Below are 19,615 nucleotides of genomic sequence, written 5' to 3'. Positions count from 1 at the left end.
AATGCGATAAGGAAAATTTGTTGGGTTTAAATAATATCCTGCCGTATGTTCTTTCGGCATTTCAACGGGGAGCTGAGAAAGAATAACAGAATGACAAGTCGGCCATTGTGTTAACTCAAACAAAATCAGGGACATAAACAATAGAGGGCTAAATGCTCAACCTTCCCACGGAAGTGCGACTCGGATCCGCTATTCCCAGCGCTATTACCAGTCCGCATACTGCCACATTTGGCTCAACCCCAGTACATGTCCTCTTGATTGTAATTATAATTGTAAGAACCAGTGCTGAGAAAATGAAGCTTCAAATGTGCTTTCTGAATCAGTTGTAGAATTATTATTTTTTTTTTTACTTCTCCAGATAGTTTAAAGTACAGTGACTTGCCGTTTCCTAAACTCCTTTATGGAAACAGCACCACCTAGTGGAGGACAAAATACAAGTGATTCATGAAGCAAATTTGAAGCTTCGTTTTCTCATCACTGATGTCTTAAGTGCAATCCCTTTAGTTATTCTCCTTTATCCAAGGAAGCAATCATTTTGACATAGCAGTTTTCTATGAGCCTCATGCAACATTTATCACAGCAACTTATTTGTTGGGAATGTGTTTATGCCATTTTATGTCGATACATAAACTGTTAATCCATATCATATCCTCATCATCAATGAATTTTCTTGCGGTGAGACAGAAACAGCTTTGACAACAACCGAGCCCGTTTGTTACATTCTCGTACAATCAAGTTATCTTTTTAATCATAGGCCCAACCAAAGGCGTTGGCTATACTAATTAGATCAACTTGCTCATGCTCTTAAATTTGCAGGAAAATGGATTGAACATAGTTCTGGAAATAGTTTTACAACTTCAGACACTACAACCAATTGTGGCTGAGGCCAAAAATTAGTATCAGTGTAAATAATCACATTTTATGGTGTTCATATTTAAACCCCACCAGTATAATCTCGCTGTGTAATTTTTCAAATACATTTGTCAAGAAAGCAAACGACTTTTATTGCTGGTACTCCACCGCTATAAGACATCGGTTGTGTTTTCACTCTCCTCTCACGCTAGCTTCATACCAAGACAGAAAGGAAGCTAATTGGCCATTATGTCAAAGGTCTTTGTCTGAGCTCTCAGCACTTGCGATAAGAAACAGCTAAGTGGTGCTTGTATAAATATACAAGCTTATCATTCACTTGTGTGGATCTTTTTCACGGACACACTTTTGGCTGTAAAATGCATCATTATCAAAAGATTTGCCTCGGAATGAGCCGATAGATAGACGGAGAGCCATCGCCTTGGGCTTCAAGTGTACAGATGCTTACTGCGCTATCAGCTTTTTGATTTCATATTAGCAAAGCAGGAATGACAGAATGTGAAGAATTTAGCACAGTATGTACAGTGCCATATGTTGGACAGAGTTTCACAACCACAAACAGATCTGTACGTGGTAGCAAACACGGATGGCGGGCCATGATCGCCATTAGCTGATTTTAGTTTGACTATTTCTTTCTTCCTGTGTTTCTTTTTTGGATGCGGTTTATTTTCATCTGGCTGTTCTTCCTTTGTGGATGTTGGTGTCGAGATTTTAATGACAAAGGGAAGGAGGGCGCTGCGGTCTTGATGGATATCAGGAACTCGGTAGCTGCAAAAAAAATAAAATCTCGTCATGAAGGGCCGCCCAAAATATTGTACAGTAATTCAGTTGTTCACAAATTGTGTTATTTATTGAAAAAAAAAAACCATAATATTATTCCTGAATGAATGAAATTATAGAGAGCCGTTGAATGCTGCAAAACACAGAAAACTCTCTTTGTATCATGACCATATTTTATTATTTTATTTTTATCGGTCGTTAGCTAATCGCAGTGGCTAATAAATGTTGTTGTTTTTTTTCCTTTTTAATATCACCCCAAGCTCATTTATAGCATTCCTAAAAGACAAGATCTTCAAATAACATCCAACATTCTTATTGAAGCAAATTCCCCAATTAATTATCTTCTTGATGGATTCTTATTCTTATTTCTTCCTTCTCCCATTATCGACTAATGCGAGGCCATTTTGCCCGCGCGCCAAAACCTTCAATAAAAGCTTGTACAAATTCCACCTCAGGAGACGAAATAAATGAACAAATGTGTACGTGACAATCACCCAAGGTGAGCTCCACCTCAGTGCTGTGCAATAAAGCTCCAACACAGATTGCAATCTGCTCTCAAAACAATTTACAGGGGGAAATAAATGCCCACATCATGTGGCGAGTCATTTTCATTTTTCTTTTTTAACAACTGTCTAATCTTTGTTTGCTCTCTTTCCTCCTTTATCTCGCTGCTAGGAATCCCCGCAGGACAGTGCCATCACTCGGGACATTAACAGGACGTTCCCGGCTCATGACTACTTCAAAGACACTGGAGGGGATGGGCAAGACTCCCTGTATAAAATCTGCAAGGTATTTCAAACACTCCTTTTATTATATGTTATTTTTATTATAACAACCCCAAAAAATCCTTTTGAGTCTTGCGCCCTTGACTAATAGAGCATGCAAAAAGATTGGTCACATGAGTGTGTGTGTGCGTGATTGACAAAATTTCCAGCTGTTCCCATTTTATTTGTCTTTTAATCAATTATAGAAAGAAAGTTTTAAAACGATTTTATCTTAATACTGAGTGATGATAGGAGAGATAACCCCCTCCTCTTTTAATTTTGGTGAATCAGCAACAATTTTTTTGGGTCTCTGTTTAATCATTTTGAATGAGCCAGCAAAAAAAAAAAAGTGACCCAACTCGGGCATCCAAAAAATATAACACGCGCCTAACAAAAACCAAAAACTTTTTTGGGTGAGGATGCACATGTCTTCACGGCCTCATGATCACAAACAATTATGGTCTGTGTGTGTCCCCCCCCCCCCCCCATTTCCTCAGAACACAAGCTTACAATTGTGTAAATAGCTTGTTATTTAAAAAAAAACAACAACATTTTTTCTTCTTTTTAAGACGTCGATGGTAGCTCATATCGAATCAAGATTTAAAGCACATTCTCCGCTTTTGACCATCAAATGAGCTTTTTTTTTTCTTTTTTTTGCTTATTATCGAAACGCTCATTTCAAAGCCGGCGGCTGCAGTTGCTTTTGCTCTCTGATTTTTCATTTCATTCATTATGCATGTCTAACTGCAGCGAGTGCATCCATCTCCACGCAGTTAACCACCTCCTCAGGTGTGTTTGAATAATTCAGTCCTCCCCCCCCTCCCTCTTTTTGCTCTGCTCGTGGATTGATCCGCGCTTTGTCACTTCCACTTGACGCATTACTCGCATTTGTAGCTCAGTGGGCCACCTCAACCGTTTGGAACTTTCTACTCGGCAGCATTTGCACCATAAACCATCCCCAGCCCGGTTTCATTTTCTCCATCAAAGTGACACGTGTTTGGTCGCCGCACGTTTCTAAAAGAAGAACTCCATCTGCTCGGGATTCGGTATTTAAACAAGCTGTATCTGAGTGATACCATGTAAACAGCTGGCTTTTCTGTCGCTGTTTATTCATTTCTTACTCTGTTTTATTTACTTGCCTTGGTATGGATCTACAGCAGCGGGTGCACATTTCGCATTCATGCAAATTTTGAGATGCTTTAAAACTTCAGTTAGGAATTTAATGAACATTTTTCGGGAAACAATACGACAGTCGCACAAATGTCATTTGGAACACCTCCATGGAAGGTTTGCTTTTATTGCTTTTGTGACTTTTTGGGGTGGGGGGGTCGGCTTATCCTCCAATGAGTGTTGGTTCACAGCTATTAATTTAGTTTGACACATGAGTCAAGAAAGTGTGAAAATAAAAATAAATGTGTGATGCACGTCTGCAATTTGACTCAATCATAGGTGGAACTTTTTGTGAGACCTTTAATTTTACGGATGTTTGACACCACTTTTTTTTCTGACCGATATCCGTACGAGTACTCAATACTTGCGGAGTTACCGGTACCAAGTACCGATACCACTAGAACTGCGATACATAAAATATCTAGGGGGGGGAAACAAAAAATCAAGACTTGATGGTTTCCAAACAGGAATGTAATTTGCCAAGCTGATTTTGGGTGTGGGTACATGCTGGACTAGTGGGGTGGATGAACAATCACAAGACCAACATATTTTTATTTTTTTTGAATTGATAATCTCTTCTTTCAACCTTTGCATGAACTGTATTGACGTTGGTTTTGTACATGTGTATTTTGTCCCCCCCCAGGCATACTCTGTGTATGATGAAGAGATTGGCTACTGCCAGGGACAATCCTTCTTGGCCGCTGTGCTCCTCTTACACGTGAGTTTTCATATCAGTCCAGCAAAAACAGATTTTTTTCATCAAACAAACCAAAGTGAAGAGGGGCTCTGTTCTTTAGGTGTTTTTTTTTTTGTTTTTTTTTTAACGTGTCTTAAATCCTCTTATCAGCTGGCTTCCAGTAAAATAAGTCCAACCAATTCAAGCACAGGGAACAAGTGTTTAGTGTTCTCCTTTGACATCAGTCTCCGATATCGACTCCCGTGATATTTTGGCGTCACGTAATAACTTCTCGGAAGGTTTACTGGAGGGTGCTACTGTATGTGCAGTGCAGTCATTTGATGGGTCAATAAGTTGACGCAAACATTAGTCATGCGTAAAATCAATGACATCTAATATATCAATATGTCATCCACATTTATTATCTTTAAAGTTAGTTTGACCCCATTTTAGGTTTGCAAATGAATTATTATTTTTGCTTTATATTAAATACAAGCGTCTGGAATTTTCCTTGTTAAATTTATAGTGGATATCCAACGTTGACATTCATCTGCTGAAGTAGAAAAAAAACAAATGTGAAAAAAAATTAGACCACATTATATAATTTGTTAGTTTTTAATTTGATTTATAAGGTGTACAATTAAATTGGAAAACAAACATTTGAAGTATGTGTTGTTTTAATGCCAGAATAGTTTTTAGGGGATGGGGGAGTCTATCAGCATTGCCATCTTGACTCGGAGGAAATATTTTGCCACTTTTCCTGACAAATATGCCAAAAGGAGGGTCAACAATGTTATTAGCTTTAGGGTGTTTCCACTTGTGCAACCAGCTTATTGTGTTATTTTTTGTTTCCTGTCAGCCTCTCAAACTTTTGATTCTTTTCCATTGAATGTTACATAATCGAGCCCATCTTAAGATTTTCACTGTTGCATTAGAAATAGAACCACTACAATTTGTTGCTTCTGAATGAAATTGCTTTTATTCTAACAAGAAGAAATAATCATGTTGATGATTACATGGCATTATTGGAAAGAGGTAAAAATATTAAGAACTAAATCATAGATATATATTATTTCATTAGTTATATGGCAAATTCATGCTTTTTCTGTTACTCGTTAAAAAAAACTCACCAAGTACCTTCAATTATGGGGATTTACTGAACAGTGCAAAAAAACTTGCAACGCCAGAATGAAAAATATTTTCTTGTCCAACATTGCCACCCAGCGGTAAAACCACATCACTGCACATTAGCAAATTGCATGGGTGCACAAATTGTGTGCGTTGAGGATGTGTGGATAAACGTTTTGACTTTGTTGCTCAGATGCCCGAGGAGCAAGCCTTCAGTGTGCTCGTCAAGATCATGTTTGACTACGGACTCAGGGACCTTTTCAAGCAAAACTTTGAAGATCTGCATTGCAAGTTCTTCCAGCTTGAGCGACTCATGCAGGTTTGTACATTTTCTTTGCTTTACATACTTTGTGCGCTAGTACTCATGTTCATTTGTCTTCATCAGGAATATATTCCCGATTTGTACAACCATTTCCTGAACGTGGGTCTGGAGGCTCACATGTACGCCTCACAGTGGTTCCTCACCCTCTTTACAGCCAAGTTCCCTCTCTACATGGTCTTCCATATCATTGACCTGCTTCTGTGTGAGGTAAGCACACATGCACGGATGGGTCAGGGTTCATGGGCAGTCTTAGAAGATCATTTGGATTTTTTAAAATCAAAATTGAAGATCTAAAAAGTTTTGAATTTGCAGAACATTGCGTTCTAAATATTCATTTGAACAATGTCTTTATATAACTTTAATATACAACATAAATGCAATACTCATGCCTGTAGGTTGATTATGAATAATAGTATTTAATTTAAAATTAGAATAAAGATATCAATAGGGTGGTTGGAAATTATTTTTTGGAGCTGTTATTTCATCTTTAATTTCATGGCAATCTTTGTAGTTTACCTAGTCATTGTCATCCTCAGGGCATCAGTGTGATCTTCAATGTTGCTCTCGCACTTCTCAAGGTAACGCTTATTTGTATTTTTCACTGCTTTATTTATGTCCATTTCAAACAAACAATTTATTTCCAAAATGCGACATATATACTATATATACTCCAGAGCGACTAATGATTCAGTTTTGACTTCTAGTCTCATAAATACAGTTCTGGTCTTCCTTGGAAATAGAAAATCTCACCCATTTCTTCTTTTTCTTCAGACATCAAAAGATGATCTGATCCAAACAGACTTTGAGGGCGCCCTCAAATTTTTCCGTGTACCAGTTCCTAAAAGGTATCGCTCGGAGGAAAATGCCAAGAAACTGATGGAGCTGGCTTGCAGCATGAAGGTGAGTGTCAACACCCTTAGTATGTGACCTTTAACCCCACACAAAAGGAAAGAATGACAAGACACACAGCTCGGCAGAGATTAAACTCTTCATATTTCCCAAATTTTTAAAATAACAAACCCAACAGCACAACAAATCCAATTTTTGTTTGAGTCCCCAATGTCACCAGCAGGGGTCACTGTTGAGCTTTCAGACGTAATTAACCACAAGCAACACACTAAGCCATGTTTTAACAGATTTTTGGACCATCTGGCCCAGTTTGTGACGTTCAAGGTCATTTTGGCCGGCATTCGTCAAGGAGCCTCCTCGCTTTAATAAGATTTCCTGATGATTTACGTCATGCATATCGACAAATCCTTAAGAGTGTAGCTTCAAGTAATTATTATGTAAAAGTGATCAGGTGACGTCGAGGTGAGTTGTTGCGACTGCGGAGATTTTAACCGACTATGATTAGTCCACAACTCTTCTCTAGCTTGTCAGATGCGCTAATTGTGCCCCGCATTGAGATTGCTTCATCTTTTAATGTTCTAACGTGAGACATGAATCACTCAGTTTTAAAAACAAATTGTCTATTAGTCCAAATTCTAATTTTGAATCTATACATGTAATGAAGTGTCAACACCGTGCAGTGACAACAGCAAAATTCAAAATATTTATGACATGTTACATGTGATAATATTAAATTAAATGGACAAAAAAAAGAAAAAAAGTCTTGCTGTCATACTTCAGATTAGTCAGAAGAAGCTGAAGAAGTTTGAGAAGGAGTACCACACCATTAGGGAGCAGCAGGAGCAACAAGAAGCTCCAATTGAGAGATATGAGGTTGGTCCAAAAAAAGTTTTTGATTACTTTTCTCATGTGTATGTTTTAATATTGAGCTGTTTCCATGCATTTTTTTTTCCAAACAGGGTTAGAAATAAGATACTTGCATCCCACACACATTAAAATACAGTACTTTGATGAGGAAATAATTCATATTTATTATCTGTGGCTGCTGGTGGATACTTTCATCTTTAAACCGCCACCATTTGTGATTAAGGTGCTACTAAAAGTAAGCGGGAGTGCATCATTACAGGCTATAGATTATATATATACGGTATCAGCTGGAGTCATCTTAAAACATGAATTGTACTTTTTCCTACCGTAAATTATTTTGCCGCATATTTATTTATTTTTTCAGTCTCGCTCTATTTTTGCCCTGTTAAACATTACACAAGTTTTCACCTCAGTTAAATTTCTAAACTGAGCGTAAAATCTCGTTTGCTCTGCCCCCCCCTTAATGTTATCATTTGCAGCTTTCACTTCCCGTGTTCCTCCTGCATGTAGACACGCCCCTCTTTCCTTCCTCATTTGGATTTGTTTCAATATTTTGTCTTTACGCTGACCTGCAGAGGGAGAATCGTCGTTTGCAGGAGGCCAACATGCGTTTGGAACAGGAAAACGACGACCTGGCACACGAGCTGGTCAGCAGCAAGATTGCCATGCGCAAAGACCTTGATAACGTAAGTGTGATGTTTTGTGTGAGACTTCACCTCATACCAGCCAAATTTGTCACCTGTCATATCCGCATCACACCCTTGTCATCGCCGAATCACTTTTGTGTGTTGTCAGTCTGAGGAGAAAGGCGACGCCCTGAACAAGGAGCTGCTCCTGACCAAACAGAAACTAGTCGACTCTGAGGATGAGAAGAGACGGCTGGGGGAGGAATCGGTGCAGGTCAGAGTGCACCACAGTTCCAGTTTAGATTTAACAGGGGTGTCAAACTTATTTACTTATTGCACAAACTCAACAAATTAATGGATAACTAGTTTTGAGATGAAAGGTCAACTTGTTCAAGTTACTGTAAAAAAAGGATTTAAAATTCTCGTACAAATTCGACATTATTATTATTACACATGACAATGCGAAGAATCAGTACACCTTTTAGTACGTTATCATGAAAGTTGACACGCAACATTTGCTTATGTGGGCCACATAAAATGTTGTGGCAGACCGGATCTGGACCCCCGGGCCTTAGGTTTGACACCTGTAGTCAAAGTGTCAAAAGGCATCTGCTTATTGCTGACATTGTCTTTGGTCAAAGAGTGGGAAAGGAGGACACCATTCCCGTTCTCCTTGTCCTCCTGAGCGTGCACTTGCAGAAGAGACGTGACCTCAAGTCTGCCAATACTTTTCTGTCTCCTTTACATTTAATGGCGAGTAACGGAGAAACGCCGTCTCTGGAGACCAGGGCACTCACATACACTATATGTCTTTCATCTCTGACCTCTAAAAAAACCTGACGTGTTTGTATCCACACAGGTGAAGGAGATGTGCAGGCGAGAGCTCAACAAGTCGGAATCCGAGATCAAAAAGAAAGTCTCCATTATTGCGGAATACAAACAGGTATGGAAAATGAGCCAAATAAAAAAAAACAACCTAAAAAGACATTGATGATAATGATATAAAATCTAAATGATTTTGCATCCTTGCTCCTCCAAAAAAAAAAACATTTAGTAGCTATGGGGTGTTAAATATTGCACCTAGATAATCAATCAATATTTAAATCAATCTTGCACTTATCTCGGGACTAACGAGCTAGCTTGCACCGCTAGCCGAGTTGCGCGCCAACGTGACACAATCATTACAAGAACGGCGCATTTATTTGATGTCGTTCTATGCCCTGCGGCTTTGATGTGATTAGTAACTGAGCTAGAAATGAGTCCGGGCGTACGAGTACGGCGGTCATTAATCAGCACTCTGAACTTTGCTTTATCTCGATGTAAGCATATGCGGAGAATGTAGCGACGCGGCTAGTATCTCGTTAATCCAAGCTGAACAAATACAAATGATTTTTTTCCACCACGTAGACTGCTCTCAAACTAATAACTATTTTGGAGGAATTTTTCTGTCCCAGATATTCCTCATTGTTGGTGCGGTGCAAAAATATCGTGTCCTTCATTTGAACTCTGTGATGGCTGTGAGCAGATTGTGACTCCCAAGTCTTTTTCATCCTTATTGGATGTCATCCTGTCACTTGATGTTGAAATGCAAACCCTTCACGGATCCTTTTGCTCCCTTATTGCCGTTGCAGAGGTGTTATGCAACACTTCTGTCACTCCCCGTATGGGCGCAGACATAAATAGCAAGTCGGGGAAGACATTTAGAGGCAGACTTCAGTACGAAAAACGCAATCTGCTGCAATTTCACTTGAAAATAAACCCGCAATGGTAAACTTCAGGAATCAGGCTGAAATTTTCTGCTTAATTCTTATTCCATGAAGGGCTTATAAATGTCACATGACCAAATTTAGAAAAGAGGTAAGGTGTGATTGGTCGTTACTTGAGCTGTGAGCAACTGTGATGTCAGCAAGTGACAAAATGGCCGCCCCTTGAGATGGATGGATGGATTTTGCGAGTTAAATCACATGAAACATTCTTTTGAGTTGACATCTAATGATTCCCAGCTTTTTCATCTAAACTCCTGCACATTCTCTCGCGGTTCAGGTAGAATGTTTACGAATCTAAAAATAAATGCTTAGCAGCTGGAAGATCAAGAAGGGGGGGGGGGGGGGGGGAAGAAAAGCCTCTAGTGATGTGGGAGGTCGATGGCAAGCGTACAGGCAAGCTGAAAGGAAAGAGATGACAACAGGAAGAGATAAAAGGCCTGTAGGAGGACAATGATGGCTATCTGCTGTGGGTTGGATAAGAAGAGATGCCGTGAAAGAGAGAAGAAAAAAAAAAAGCTCTGTCGACTAGCGGCTGGAAAACATGAAAAGTCACTCAATGCAACTCATCGTTTTCCAGATCTGCTCCCATCTGAGCGAACGGCTGGAGAAGGAGCAAGCGGCCAATCGAGGAGAGCTGGAGAAGATCAGAGTGAGTTTCCCTTTGCACACATTGTCGAACGCAACCTTGCAAAAAATATAGGGCCCCCGGCATAGCGCCTTGGGGTACCTCAGGGGAGTGACGTCATTGCAGTGTATGGATCATATGGGATAACAAATGCATCTTCAAAAAATTTCAAATTTCGATTTCTGTCTGAGAAAACATTTGCTTAGCTGTGTTGACATTGCTTTCTGTTTATTTTCTAATTAAATCGGATGTGGCGGTAATGCCTTCTTGGCATGTTCCCTCACTCTCACTTGGCACCTTACTCAACAGTTGTCTTGGCACTACCACTCACTATGACAAATAATCCCAAAAGAAAAATCAAATAATCCAGAAATCAACAGGCATAATCCAGAAATACACACTAACAATTAAAGCCTATTGACAGTACTGACAAAGAAAATCCTGGTCACACATGACGTCCGTTTATGAGCATAATATGTGCTGCTCATCCCGCAAGATAAATTTCAGACTTGTTTATTTGTTTCTCTGGAGTGGTCACTTTGCAGTTCTCAATCCCAGAACCTAGTTTGCTCGTTTGTTGACGCCGTATATTGACGTAAATGACATTTAGGAGAAGGCTCCGTTTTGATGGCTGCACAAGGACAAACATAAGTTGTTACAACAAGGACACGCCGCCACCTGCTTCTTTGTATGCGCGTGTCCAACGGCAAACGTCAATAAACCTGTCAGCCATTAGAACCAGTAGAGGAGAATAATAGCGCGTGCAGTGAATTACGTGGCATGGAAAGTTACAATAGCATTAATGAGAAATGGTCCAATCGCATTACGGCTCGGCGGATCATTAAGGCGCCACTTAAAGTGACAGAGACGATTACAGACGGGGGTTTCGACAATATCGATTGTTTTTTAGGTTCTTTGTTTGAGGATTGGTAAAATCATGAAGTGCTCATTTCGGAAGAAAAGAAAATGCCATGTTGCCATAAATAGTTGTGATACATGTCAAATGTTGCATTTTAAATCATTATAAAATATGATTACTAATTTCAAGTATTAAGGAAATTGCAGCTGGGTTAATCAATGCCTTTGGCCCTGGTGAGAAATTGTGCTTAAGCAAAAATTGAAGGACACATTGTTCGCAGAGTTACAATTTCTTCTTTTTTTTAACATATGAGGAAGAAAAAAAAAACAAGTTCCTTCTCTCATCCTGGGGCCTTTTGTGGAGTACTTTTATGTTCATTTCCGTACTCGTTCCTCTCTAGGCCATAGTGGAAGGCTGTGACAAATGCAGCTGCCTTTTCAACAAGGAAGGTCGCGTTCGGCCGCCAGCGAAGGCGCCGCCACCGGATGGCAGCGATGAGACGGATGAGGAGAAGGAGGATTTGAAGAAGCAGCTGAGGGAAATGGAGCTGGAGCTGGCGCAGACTAAACTGCAGCTGGTGGAGGCGGAGTGCAAGATTCAGGTATCCAAACGCTCCTACGGCACAACGTGCATAACTTTTGGCTAATACAAAAGTAGTGCTTTGGCGCCACCTGATGTGTATTGTGTTCAATTGAGTTCTGCTTCTAAATTGACTTTCCGGTTCGTTCCTCCGCCACCAGGACTTAGAGCACCATCTGGGTCTGGCACTCAATGAGGCCCAAGCGCCCAAGAAGACCTGGTTCAACCGAACGCTTAGCTCCATCAAAACGGTCACCGGCACCCAGGGTAAAGAGACCACCTAACCCGCCGGGGTCTCGTTTGCGTCAACCGAACTTGAACGCTTCTCGCCGGGGTGGCTATCACTACTACGGAGCGCTCTTGGCCACGTTCCACCCCCCCCCCCCTCCCCTCGCCCCATTTGAGGCCCAACAAGACTACAGCCAAGTGCACTGATGTGACGGCCTAGATTTAAAAAAAAAAAAAAAAATAAAAATCGTTGCCACTCCCCCTTCCAGTGGTCACACATACATACACTGTTTGGTTTGTGCCCTTGTTACTGCTGATATGAATCAACAAGAGGAGGATGGTAGGATATCTGTAACCATGGTAACGTGACAGACGCACACACTCCCGCCTTCCTCGCTTCCTCCGTTAAGAGAATAAAAAAAAAAAAAAAAAAACTACTGGCACAAACTAAAAGGTTTTCGGTACAAGACATTATAGATGCTTTTTTTTGTTTTTGTAACGTACAACTTCCTTTTTCCTATGTACAGGTATGTTCATAAATGTGCTTATATATGAAGAGTGTGTGTAAGCGTGAATGCCTAAGTAATGGACTGACTGAAAATGTCTCGTGTTGGAAATACGGAGAGAGAAAAAGCACTAATGCATGCATGGACGAGAAAACGTATTCAGTGTTTAATGTAGCCAACGCGATTCACTCACAAGCATAACAAAATGGCTTTCATTTGTTTATGTCTGGTTGCTATGGCGATGTGAATGATTGTATGTGCCCTGATGTGTGGACTGGCGACCAGTCCTGGGTGTCCCCCCCCGCGCGTCTTGCCTAAAATCAGCTGATAAAGATAATTTTCATACTTGATGTCATGTAATTTTAACGGACGGTTGTCGACTTCCTGTTTTCCGAGCATTTTAAAAAAAAGAAATGTCAGACGGTTAGTTACACTGATCAATAGCAACATTTAATCAAAGCTGGATTTGTGTGCCTGTATTTTTTAACACTTATTTCCAAACTGCTTGACTATCGGGTTGTTGTTTTTTTTTTACGCTGATTTCCAAAATGCTTTGCTTTTTGTAGCCCAGCGGAGTTTTGAGATTTTTTTTTCATTTTTTTGGTTTGACCTATAAAAGTTTGCACAATACGGATTTAGCTTTGACCTTCCAGAAAAAAATCCACCTGTTGAATTCATAAATATGACCTAATATATTGCTATGTTATATTGTTAATTTTGGAAACCTGATGTACTCGTGCAAAAAAAAAATTATGACTTGGAAATCAGCGGCGCAAAAAAAAAAAAGCTTACTTCCAACTCTAATCTTAAAAAAAATGGTTAGCCACTGTAATCTGTCTCTATGCATCTTCCAGTCATATGCTAACCATCGCAAATGTCAGCTTGCTAATAACATTTTTCCTTCGGTAAGACATTCCCAAGCATGCTTCCGGTCCTTCAAGTGGCAGCTCTGCAAAATGCCACGCACCGTAACCTTCGTGAAAATGGATGACGCTTGTTTAGGGTCCTCACGCACGAAACACTTCCCCCCTGTGTGTACGTGTGTGTGTGTGCACTCCCCCCCCCCCTCTCTTTACTTCCTAGCGCCACCTGCTCTCTGACCTTTGAACTTAGCAGATACTTTAAAGTGCAGGGTGGATGAGTTGACTGACATTCTTGACTGCGCCACACGCACATTGGAGTCTGCACACATTCAAAAAGGGAAAATACCTGTTCAAAATTGTTCCACCACTAATAAAGGAGGTCCTCAATTTCATTCCATCGTAATGGCGAGCGACGAACTTCGTAGGAGGATCTGAAAATGACGACCTTTGCGCTACACAAAAGATTCTAGTAACGCTGGTTTGTTATTCTAATTACAATATGCCATTTACTCCACCACAGGAGACCTTTAAATAAGAAAAGCTTTTGCGTTATTCATTTCTTTGCCGACAAATATTTTTCAACCCTAAGTGCCCTGTCGACAGAGGTAGTCATTTGTTTTCAGTTGCGTTCATGTGTCATACTAATTATGAAAAAACAAAACAAAAAAAATAACACCCGTATTGATGAGTAAGGGTGTGCAGTATTTGAATAGGGGTGTGTAGACTTTTTCTATCCACTGTTTTGGAAGTGACTTCCGGTCTACGTTAGCGGTAAGAATTTTAAACACCTCATTAGCAGTGTGTTTGCGTTGGCCAACTTGGCCTCAGCTCTCAGTGGAGAAATCAGCGAGCCGGAATATTGTTGTTTGTTATTTTCTTCACTCATCCTGATCTGATGTGAGGTCGCTTATTGCTCAACAGATGGAAGGATATAGCTCGCTGTCTCGCTCACACATACGTTGATTGACGCTCACAAATTAAACACGTGAAATGTTGTTTTTCTGGTCTCGTACACGACTGCAAGGAATTTGCATACTCAATAAACAAGACGAATTCACTTCCTTCTCTTTTCATTGGAACCTTCAGAGAGCACAATATGTCACTTGTCGTTCAATACAATGAAAATATGAGCTATTCATATTGCGCTTTGCTCGTAAAATTCGCCTCGGTTTGAAGCGTCGGCACAGCGGTGAACCTCGGGAGATGGAGATTTGTACTTGGGGTAATCAATAGCCGTGTGGAATGAAATTCTTTTTGGTGGCTAGGATACAAACGTCCTCAGGTTGAATTGCTTAAGTGACCACTTTGGCGCTTTCACAGCTTTGCATCACCCAGCCAGTGCTTCATTTTAATTAGTCCCAGTGTGCTGCCATTTTTAATTGTAAGGCTTTTAAAAAAATGTACCGCAATACAGACTTGATTTTTTTTTAGGTGAATTTCAGTCCAATTCTTAAATTCTGCTTTATAAAAATAGACTTTTTTATACTTATTGCATTTCCCTTCAACTTAAAAAGTATTTTTCTCTCTGTCGAACGTTGAACCAAACGTGCGACATTATCCGAATTTAGATTTCCTTACGCCGATGTATTTTTTTTTGTTGTTTTTCACACTTACAGTGTCAAATCTTTGTGATTGCACCACGTGAGCTTGAGACTTGACGTAGGCGTGAATAAGCAGTGTTGCATTACCGGATTCGTGTATTTGTGTGTGTGCGTGTTGCAAATGCGTCAGGCCTTGGGTTAGGGTTGGGGGGGGGGGGGCACCAATCTGGTCTCACCTTACCGTCACCTGTCACAGACAACACATGTTCACACCGGAGGATTATTGAGCCACTCAACAGCACATTGGGTTGGCTTTGTGAGTTGGCATACTGTTCATCCATGTGATATTAATTATGATGGTGGTTAAGCAGATCTGTCTCCAAATTTGGAAGTTCTGGGTTTGAATCTTGGCTGTGTGGATTTTGCATGTTCTAAAGAGCCAACGAGCCGAATGTGGTATCCACTAGTCCGCCGTGCTGATGTTTCCAGGTTATGTCGAACTCCAAGAGAGATCCCGCCCTTTTTTTTATTATTAATATTATTATTATTATTAAAAGACAGCTGCACCCACACACACGTCATTTAAGGTCTCTATTTAAGAATACACCATTTTTTTTTCTGCTAGGCGGATCAGTTCACCTGTGCGACACCTCCGTCATATCATTTGGAATGGTATTCCAGGATAATCATCAAAAGATTGATGATAGCATTGTTGGCAGAGACAAGTTATCTTGCCTAGAGTATCATGAGGAAACTTTTTCAATTGGAAACTAAATTAGAAAAGGTTGGTCGTCGCAAGCACTTAAATCATGCTTGTATGATTGATAGGACAAAGAGAAAAAAAAAATGGCCGCATCATGAAAGGCAGATGAATATTTTGGCTGCCTGTGTGTGTGTTGGTGAGCGTCCACCTTCATGTGGTGACACCACCATCTGCTGCCTGTCCATGCAGGTTCTGTCCAACTCAGCAAGACGCTCCTCTTATGTCCCAAACATCCAGGTGGCATCTCACCAAATGAATCAAGCCTGTTCTCCACATAGGCCGTCCGTCTGTTTGGTTCGACGTCATCCGCGGAACCAGCCAACCAACGGGTCCAACAATGGGTGTTGCTCATGTAGTTGAATAAGAAAAAAAACGTAAAGAGGTGTCAGATGGCAGGCGTTTGCAAAGGGAGGAGGGGACGCTTGCTCTCGTCTCATCTTTTGTTCTCCTAGGATAATAAACCCGTCGTCACCCTGCAAGTCCATAAGCCGCAGCAACTCGTCCATTGTAAGTCAGTGAAACCTTTGAAGTCCAACACAATACGGGATGCTGTTTGACCCCGAGGATTTGTTTTCAACAAAGAAAATAATAGAAATGGGACTAATTAGTTCCAGGATTAAATTACAGCCATCACAAAATGTTATTTATGTAATTAATGTGGGTTGAAGGTAATCTTTTTTTTATAGAGGAGAATAAAAATGTAGCACACTTAAAATTAGAGGTTTATGTTTGGTTGAAATCACTCCATTTTTTTATGTGACGTGGTGGACACATCAAATACAAAAAAAATATCTTCCCCATGCAACCAAACAAGGCTGCTCATGCCAATTTTTTCATAAATTTGAGGAAAAAAATGTCACTGCCAATCACATTTCAAATCATTCAACTTTTGATTTCCCACTGACCATAACTTTGTAAAGTTTTTCAGCAATGGCAACTGTGTCATATTGCACGCAGTCAATTATAAATAACCTCGATTGCCCTAAAAAAAAAAAAAAAACTCAGCGTGCTTCCAATTCCAGCCAAAAACAGTAAAGGGAGGAAACACGCATACATCAGTGCCAACAGCCTGGAGGACAGAGGAGGGATTTATAGCTAGATGTCACATATACAAAGGTAAAGTAAATAAAGGCATTGAATATTGCTGGCGTTATGGTTGATGAGGCCGACCAGCATCTGCAACCCACATGAAATCTAAAAATATTCCAGCACCATTGACTGCTGCTGTGCGGTGGCCTCGGTGGCTAGAGGACTAAGTGCGTGTGTATAGTATGTTTGTGCGTATGACTTATAATGGGAATGGTGAAAGTGCTTCGTTCAGGCATTTAGTTTGTCGACGGGCCATAGCCGCAGCTATGCTATTCAAAAAAATTTCAAGCCCAAGTGTTGACCATAAAACTGCATGTGGGGAAAATGGTTCAACTCTTAAAGGAGAGATATTATGATTTGAAACAATAGTTCTGGTATATGTGTGATTATCTTCCACATTGGGATAAACAGGTTCATTCTGGCCGCTGGTGGAGATAAGATTTTTTTTTTTCCTTGGGGGGGTGGCCAAAGAGCTCTCAGGGGGTCTGTGCAACAAAATCAAACAAAAAAATATTTTACCATTCCCCCCAAATAATAATAATAAAAAAAAATGCTTCATTATATTTTAGCTACAATGGAGGGAGCGGGTGCAAATTTGGGAGGAAAAAAATCCCAGAAAAATGGGTGGAGGGGTCCAAGCAAATTAAATTCCCTGTTTTATTCGTTAATATTAATATATACAATTTATGCAGTGGCCTTCAATGTGACTGAATGGGACAAGAGATTTGAATATGATCATAATGTGAATTATTTTGTTCACCAACTGAATGAACAAACAGATGACTGCAGTTGTTTGTTTACATTCAAGGGAAATGTGCTTTCAGCGGTTTGCAAACATATTTTTTTAAGGTTGTGTGAAACATATCATATCAATAGAATATCTAGTATTGGAGTGCTTGTGTGGATTGGTGGGGTGGGGGGGGGGGGGTTGAGGAACATGCAGGCACACTGCATGAACTTGTTTTCTGCAAAGTGTTTCAAAACAGGCCCAGACGGGGAGTAGCGGACGATAACACCTCAAGGACGATAACACCTCAAGGTCGGTGAGGAACGAGAACAAAGAACAACACCACGTCCAGGTGGTCGGGCTTCGAGAGGAAAACCCCCAACTCCTGACCACAGTGATGACACCTCGACGGGGAGGAGATGACCATCGACCGAGTTTTAGTGTGAGGGACCCGGGACCCGGGACCCGGGACCCAGGCCTGTATTAGTGCGCTTTGTTAGGAATAAACAATTGGTCAATTTTGGTCTTCTCTTTGACAGAAGGAACTCGCAAAATTGTTAGGTGCGCCAGTGTGTGGATTGGGACATAGAAACTTGTGTTAAGTGTTGATCGCAATTTGGAGTCAGATCAATAGCTAAAAACAACATTCAATGGAATGTGACATCATGCTTTAGTTTGTTGAATCACATCACAATTAACAATGCAGACACCTTTTAACTCTCGTGACCTCAATTTGATCCTTGCAAAATAGAATCAGACACACACAAGCAGACTGCAGCAGTGTCACTGTCTGTCTGTCTGTCCGTGCGTCCCAGCGTGCAGGTGAGAGCATATTGACAGACGGCCCGCGTCTCCTGTCCAATTAGAAACCACAAGCGTGACCACGTGAACAAATCCCGTCGCGTGAATTTCCGTCGGAGTGGCAAGGAAGGAGCAGCAGCAGGAACAGGAACAGGAGCAGGAGCAGCTCTGCATAGTGAAGGGAAATAACCGCAAAGCTTGCTCAAACCGCGAGGGAGGGGACATCCGAACAGGTAACCTCCTTCTTTTCTTTTCATTTTGCATGTACACTTTGGCGCATGTGGTTGGTTGTCCGGCTCAGGCTGGACTCTGCTGGGACAGGGGGGTGTAGATGGTACCACGCTGGTTTTCCCTGGATGATTCACGGACAGGACGCGTATTCCGAGCATCATCTACCGCTTGCACTTGCGCATTCGTGCAAGCCCACCATCCTCTCATCCACCATCGCATGCACTCGTGTCGGAGGCTATTGATAGTTGATAGAAGCCTTTGTAATCCTTCCCATCCTCATCACTGATCTACTGGAACGCTCACCTCTTTTTGCACATGACGAGAATGTTGCCTGAACTTTATTTTGCCCCAAGATGAGTTTGAAATGCGTGGGATTGACAGTGATGTGTGGATCCTGCGTGTGCGTGTGCGTGTATGCTGCTTGCATAAAACCATGCAGGGGAGCAGAGTCAAGCTGAATTATTTATGAGTGTCTGAGAGAAGAAGATGCTTCCCCTCGGATCAAAACAAATGAGAAATGCTCTTTTTCACACATTCCAGGGACATTACTTTTGCTTGCTTGTGCACAAAAGCAAGCTGTTGTGCTAGAGAGAAAGAGAGAGAGAGAGAGAGAGAGAAAGAGAGAGAGAGTGAGAGAGAGAGAGAGAGAGAGAGAGAGAGAAAGAGAGAGAGAGAGAATAGCCCCAATTTAATCACCACTTATCTTTAAATGGAGACTAGCTTGCGCAATTCACTATTAAATAAACGCACCAAGCAGACAGTATGTGGGTCAATATGAAGTGGCTCACTCAGTTGTAATAAAGTATCTAAAAATGTGCATTTTTCCATTTTCTACGTTATTTTTCTTTGATTATACGTGATTTGGACATTCTGCACTGCTCTGCTAGCTGTTTGCTTCATAACTGGTTTAATTATACAATTATTGTCCACCCTGTCATTTTGGGAGGTCTCAAAGAAACACTTTATGGTCATATTGATTGATATG

The 19,615-nt window shown here is 40.8% G+C and overlaps 2 protein-coding genes across 4 annotated transcripts in view; both read left to right on the top strand.

Annotated features, from left to right (window-relative positions):
* The window catches only part of rabgap1 (RAB GTPase activating protein 1), a 32,550-nt gene extending 19,476 nt beyond the window's left edge, over nucleotides 1-13,074 (top strand). For all 3 annotated transcript variants that reach the window (XM_085925731.1, XM_085925730.1, XM_085925732.1), the window contains 13 exons: nucleotides 2,326-2,439; nucleotides 4,228-4,302; nucleotides 5,582-5,707; nucleotides 5,774-5,917; nucleotides 6,247-6,288; nucleotides 6,482-6,610; nucleotides 7,340-7,432; nucleotides 8,002-8,112; nucleotides 8,222-8,326; nucleotides 8,912-8,995; nucleotides 10,396-10,467; nucleotides 11,703-11,903; nucleotides 12,043-13,074. In XM_085925731.1, the coding sequence (XP_085781857.1) occupies nucleotides 2,326-2,439; nucleotides 4,228-4,302; nucleotides 5,582-5,707; nucleotides 5,774-5,917; nucleotides 6,247-6,288; nucleotides 6,482-6,610; nucleotides 7,340-7,432; nucleotides 8,002-8,112; nucleotides 8,222-8,326; nucleotides 8,912-8,995; nucleotides 10,396-10,467; nucleotides 11,703-11,903; nucleotides 12,043-12,165 (1,419 nt within the window). In that variant the 3' untranslated portion in view covers nucleotides 12,166-13,074. The remainder of the gene's footprint in view (nucleotides 1-2,325; nucleotides 2,440-4,227; nucleotides 4,303-5,581; nucleotides 5,708-5,773; nucleotides 5,918-6,246; nucleotides 6,289-6,481; nucleotides 6,611-7,339; nucleotides 7,433-8,001; nucleotides 8,113-8,221; nucleotides 8,327-8,911; nucleotides 8,996-10,395; nucleotides 10,468-11,702; nucleotides 11,904-12,042) is intronic.
* A 5,377-nt stretch (nucleotides 13,075-18,451) lies between these two features.
* Nucleotides 18,452-19,615, top strand: part of strbp (spermatid perinuclear RNA binding protein) — a 37,786-nt gene continuing 36,622 nt past the window's right edge. Inside the window, exon 1 of the mRNA XM_085925932.1 lies at nucleotides 18,452-18,632. The gene's annotated coding sequence lies outside the window, so the exon portion shown is untranslated. The remainder of the gene's footprint in view (nucleotides 18,633-19,615) is intronic.

The sequence above is a fragment of the Syngnathus leptorhynchus genome, chromosome 12, assembly GCF_054491065.1.
Source record: "Syngnathus leptorhynchus isolate UIUO chromosome 12, UIUO_Slep, whole genome shotgun sequence".
Lineage (NCBI taxonomy): Eukaryota > Metazoa > Chordata > Actinopteri > Syngnathiformes > Syngnathidae > Syngnathus > Syngnathus leptorhynchus.
The sequence above is the reverse complement of the archived record's forward strand: the minus strand, read 5'-3'. Positions and strand labels throughout refer to the sequence as shown.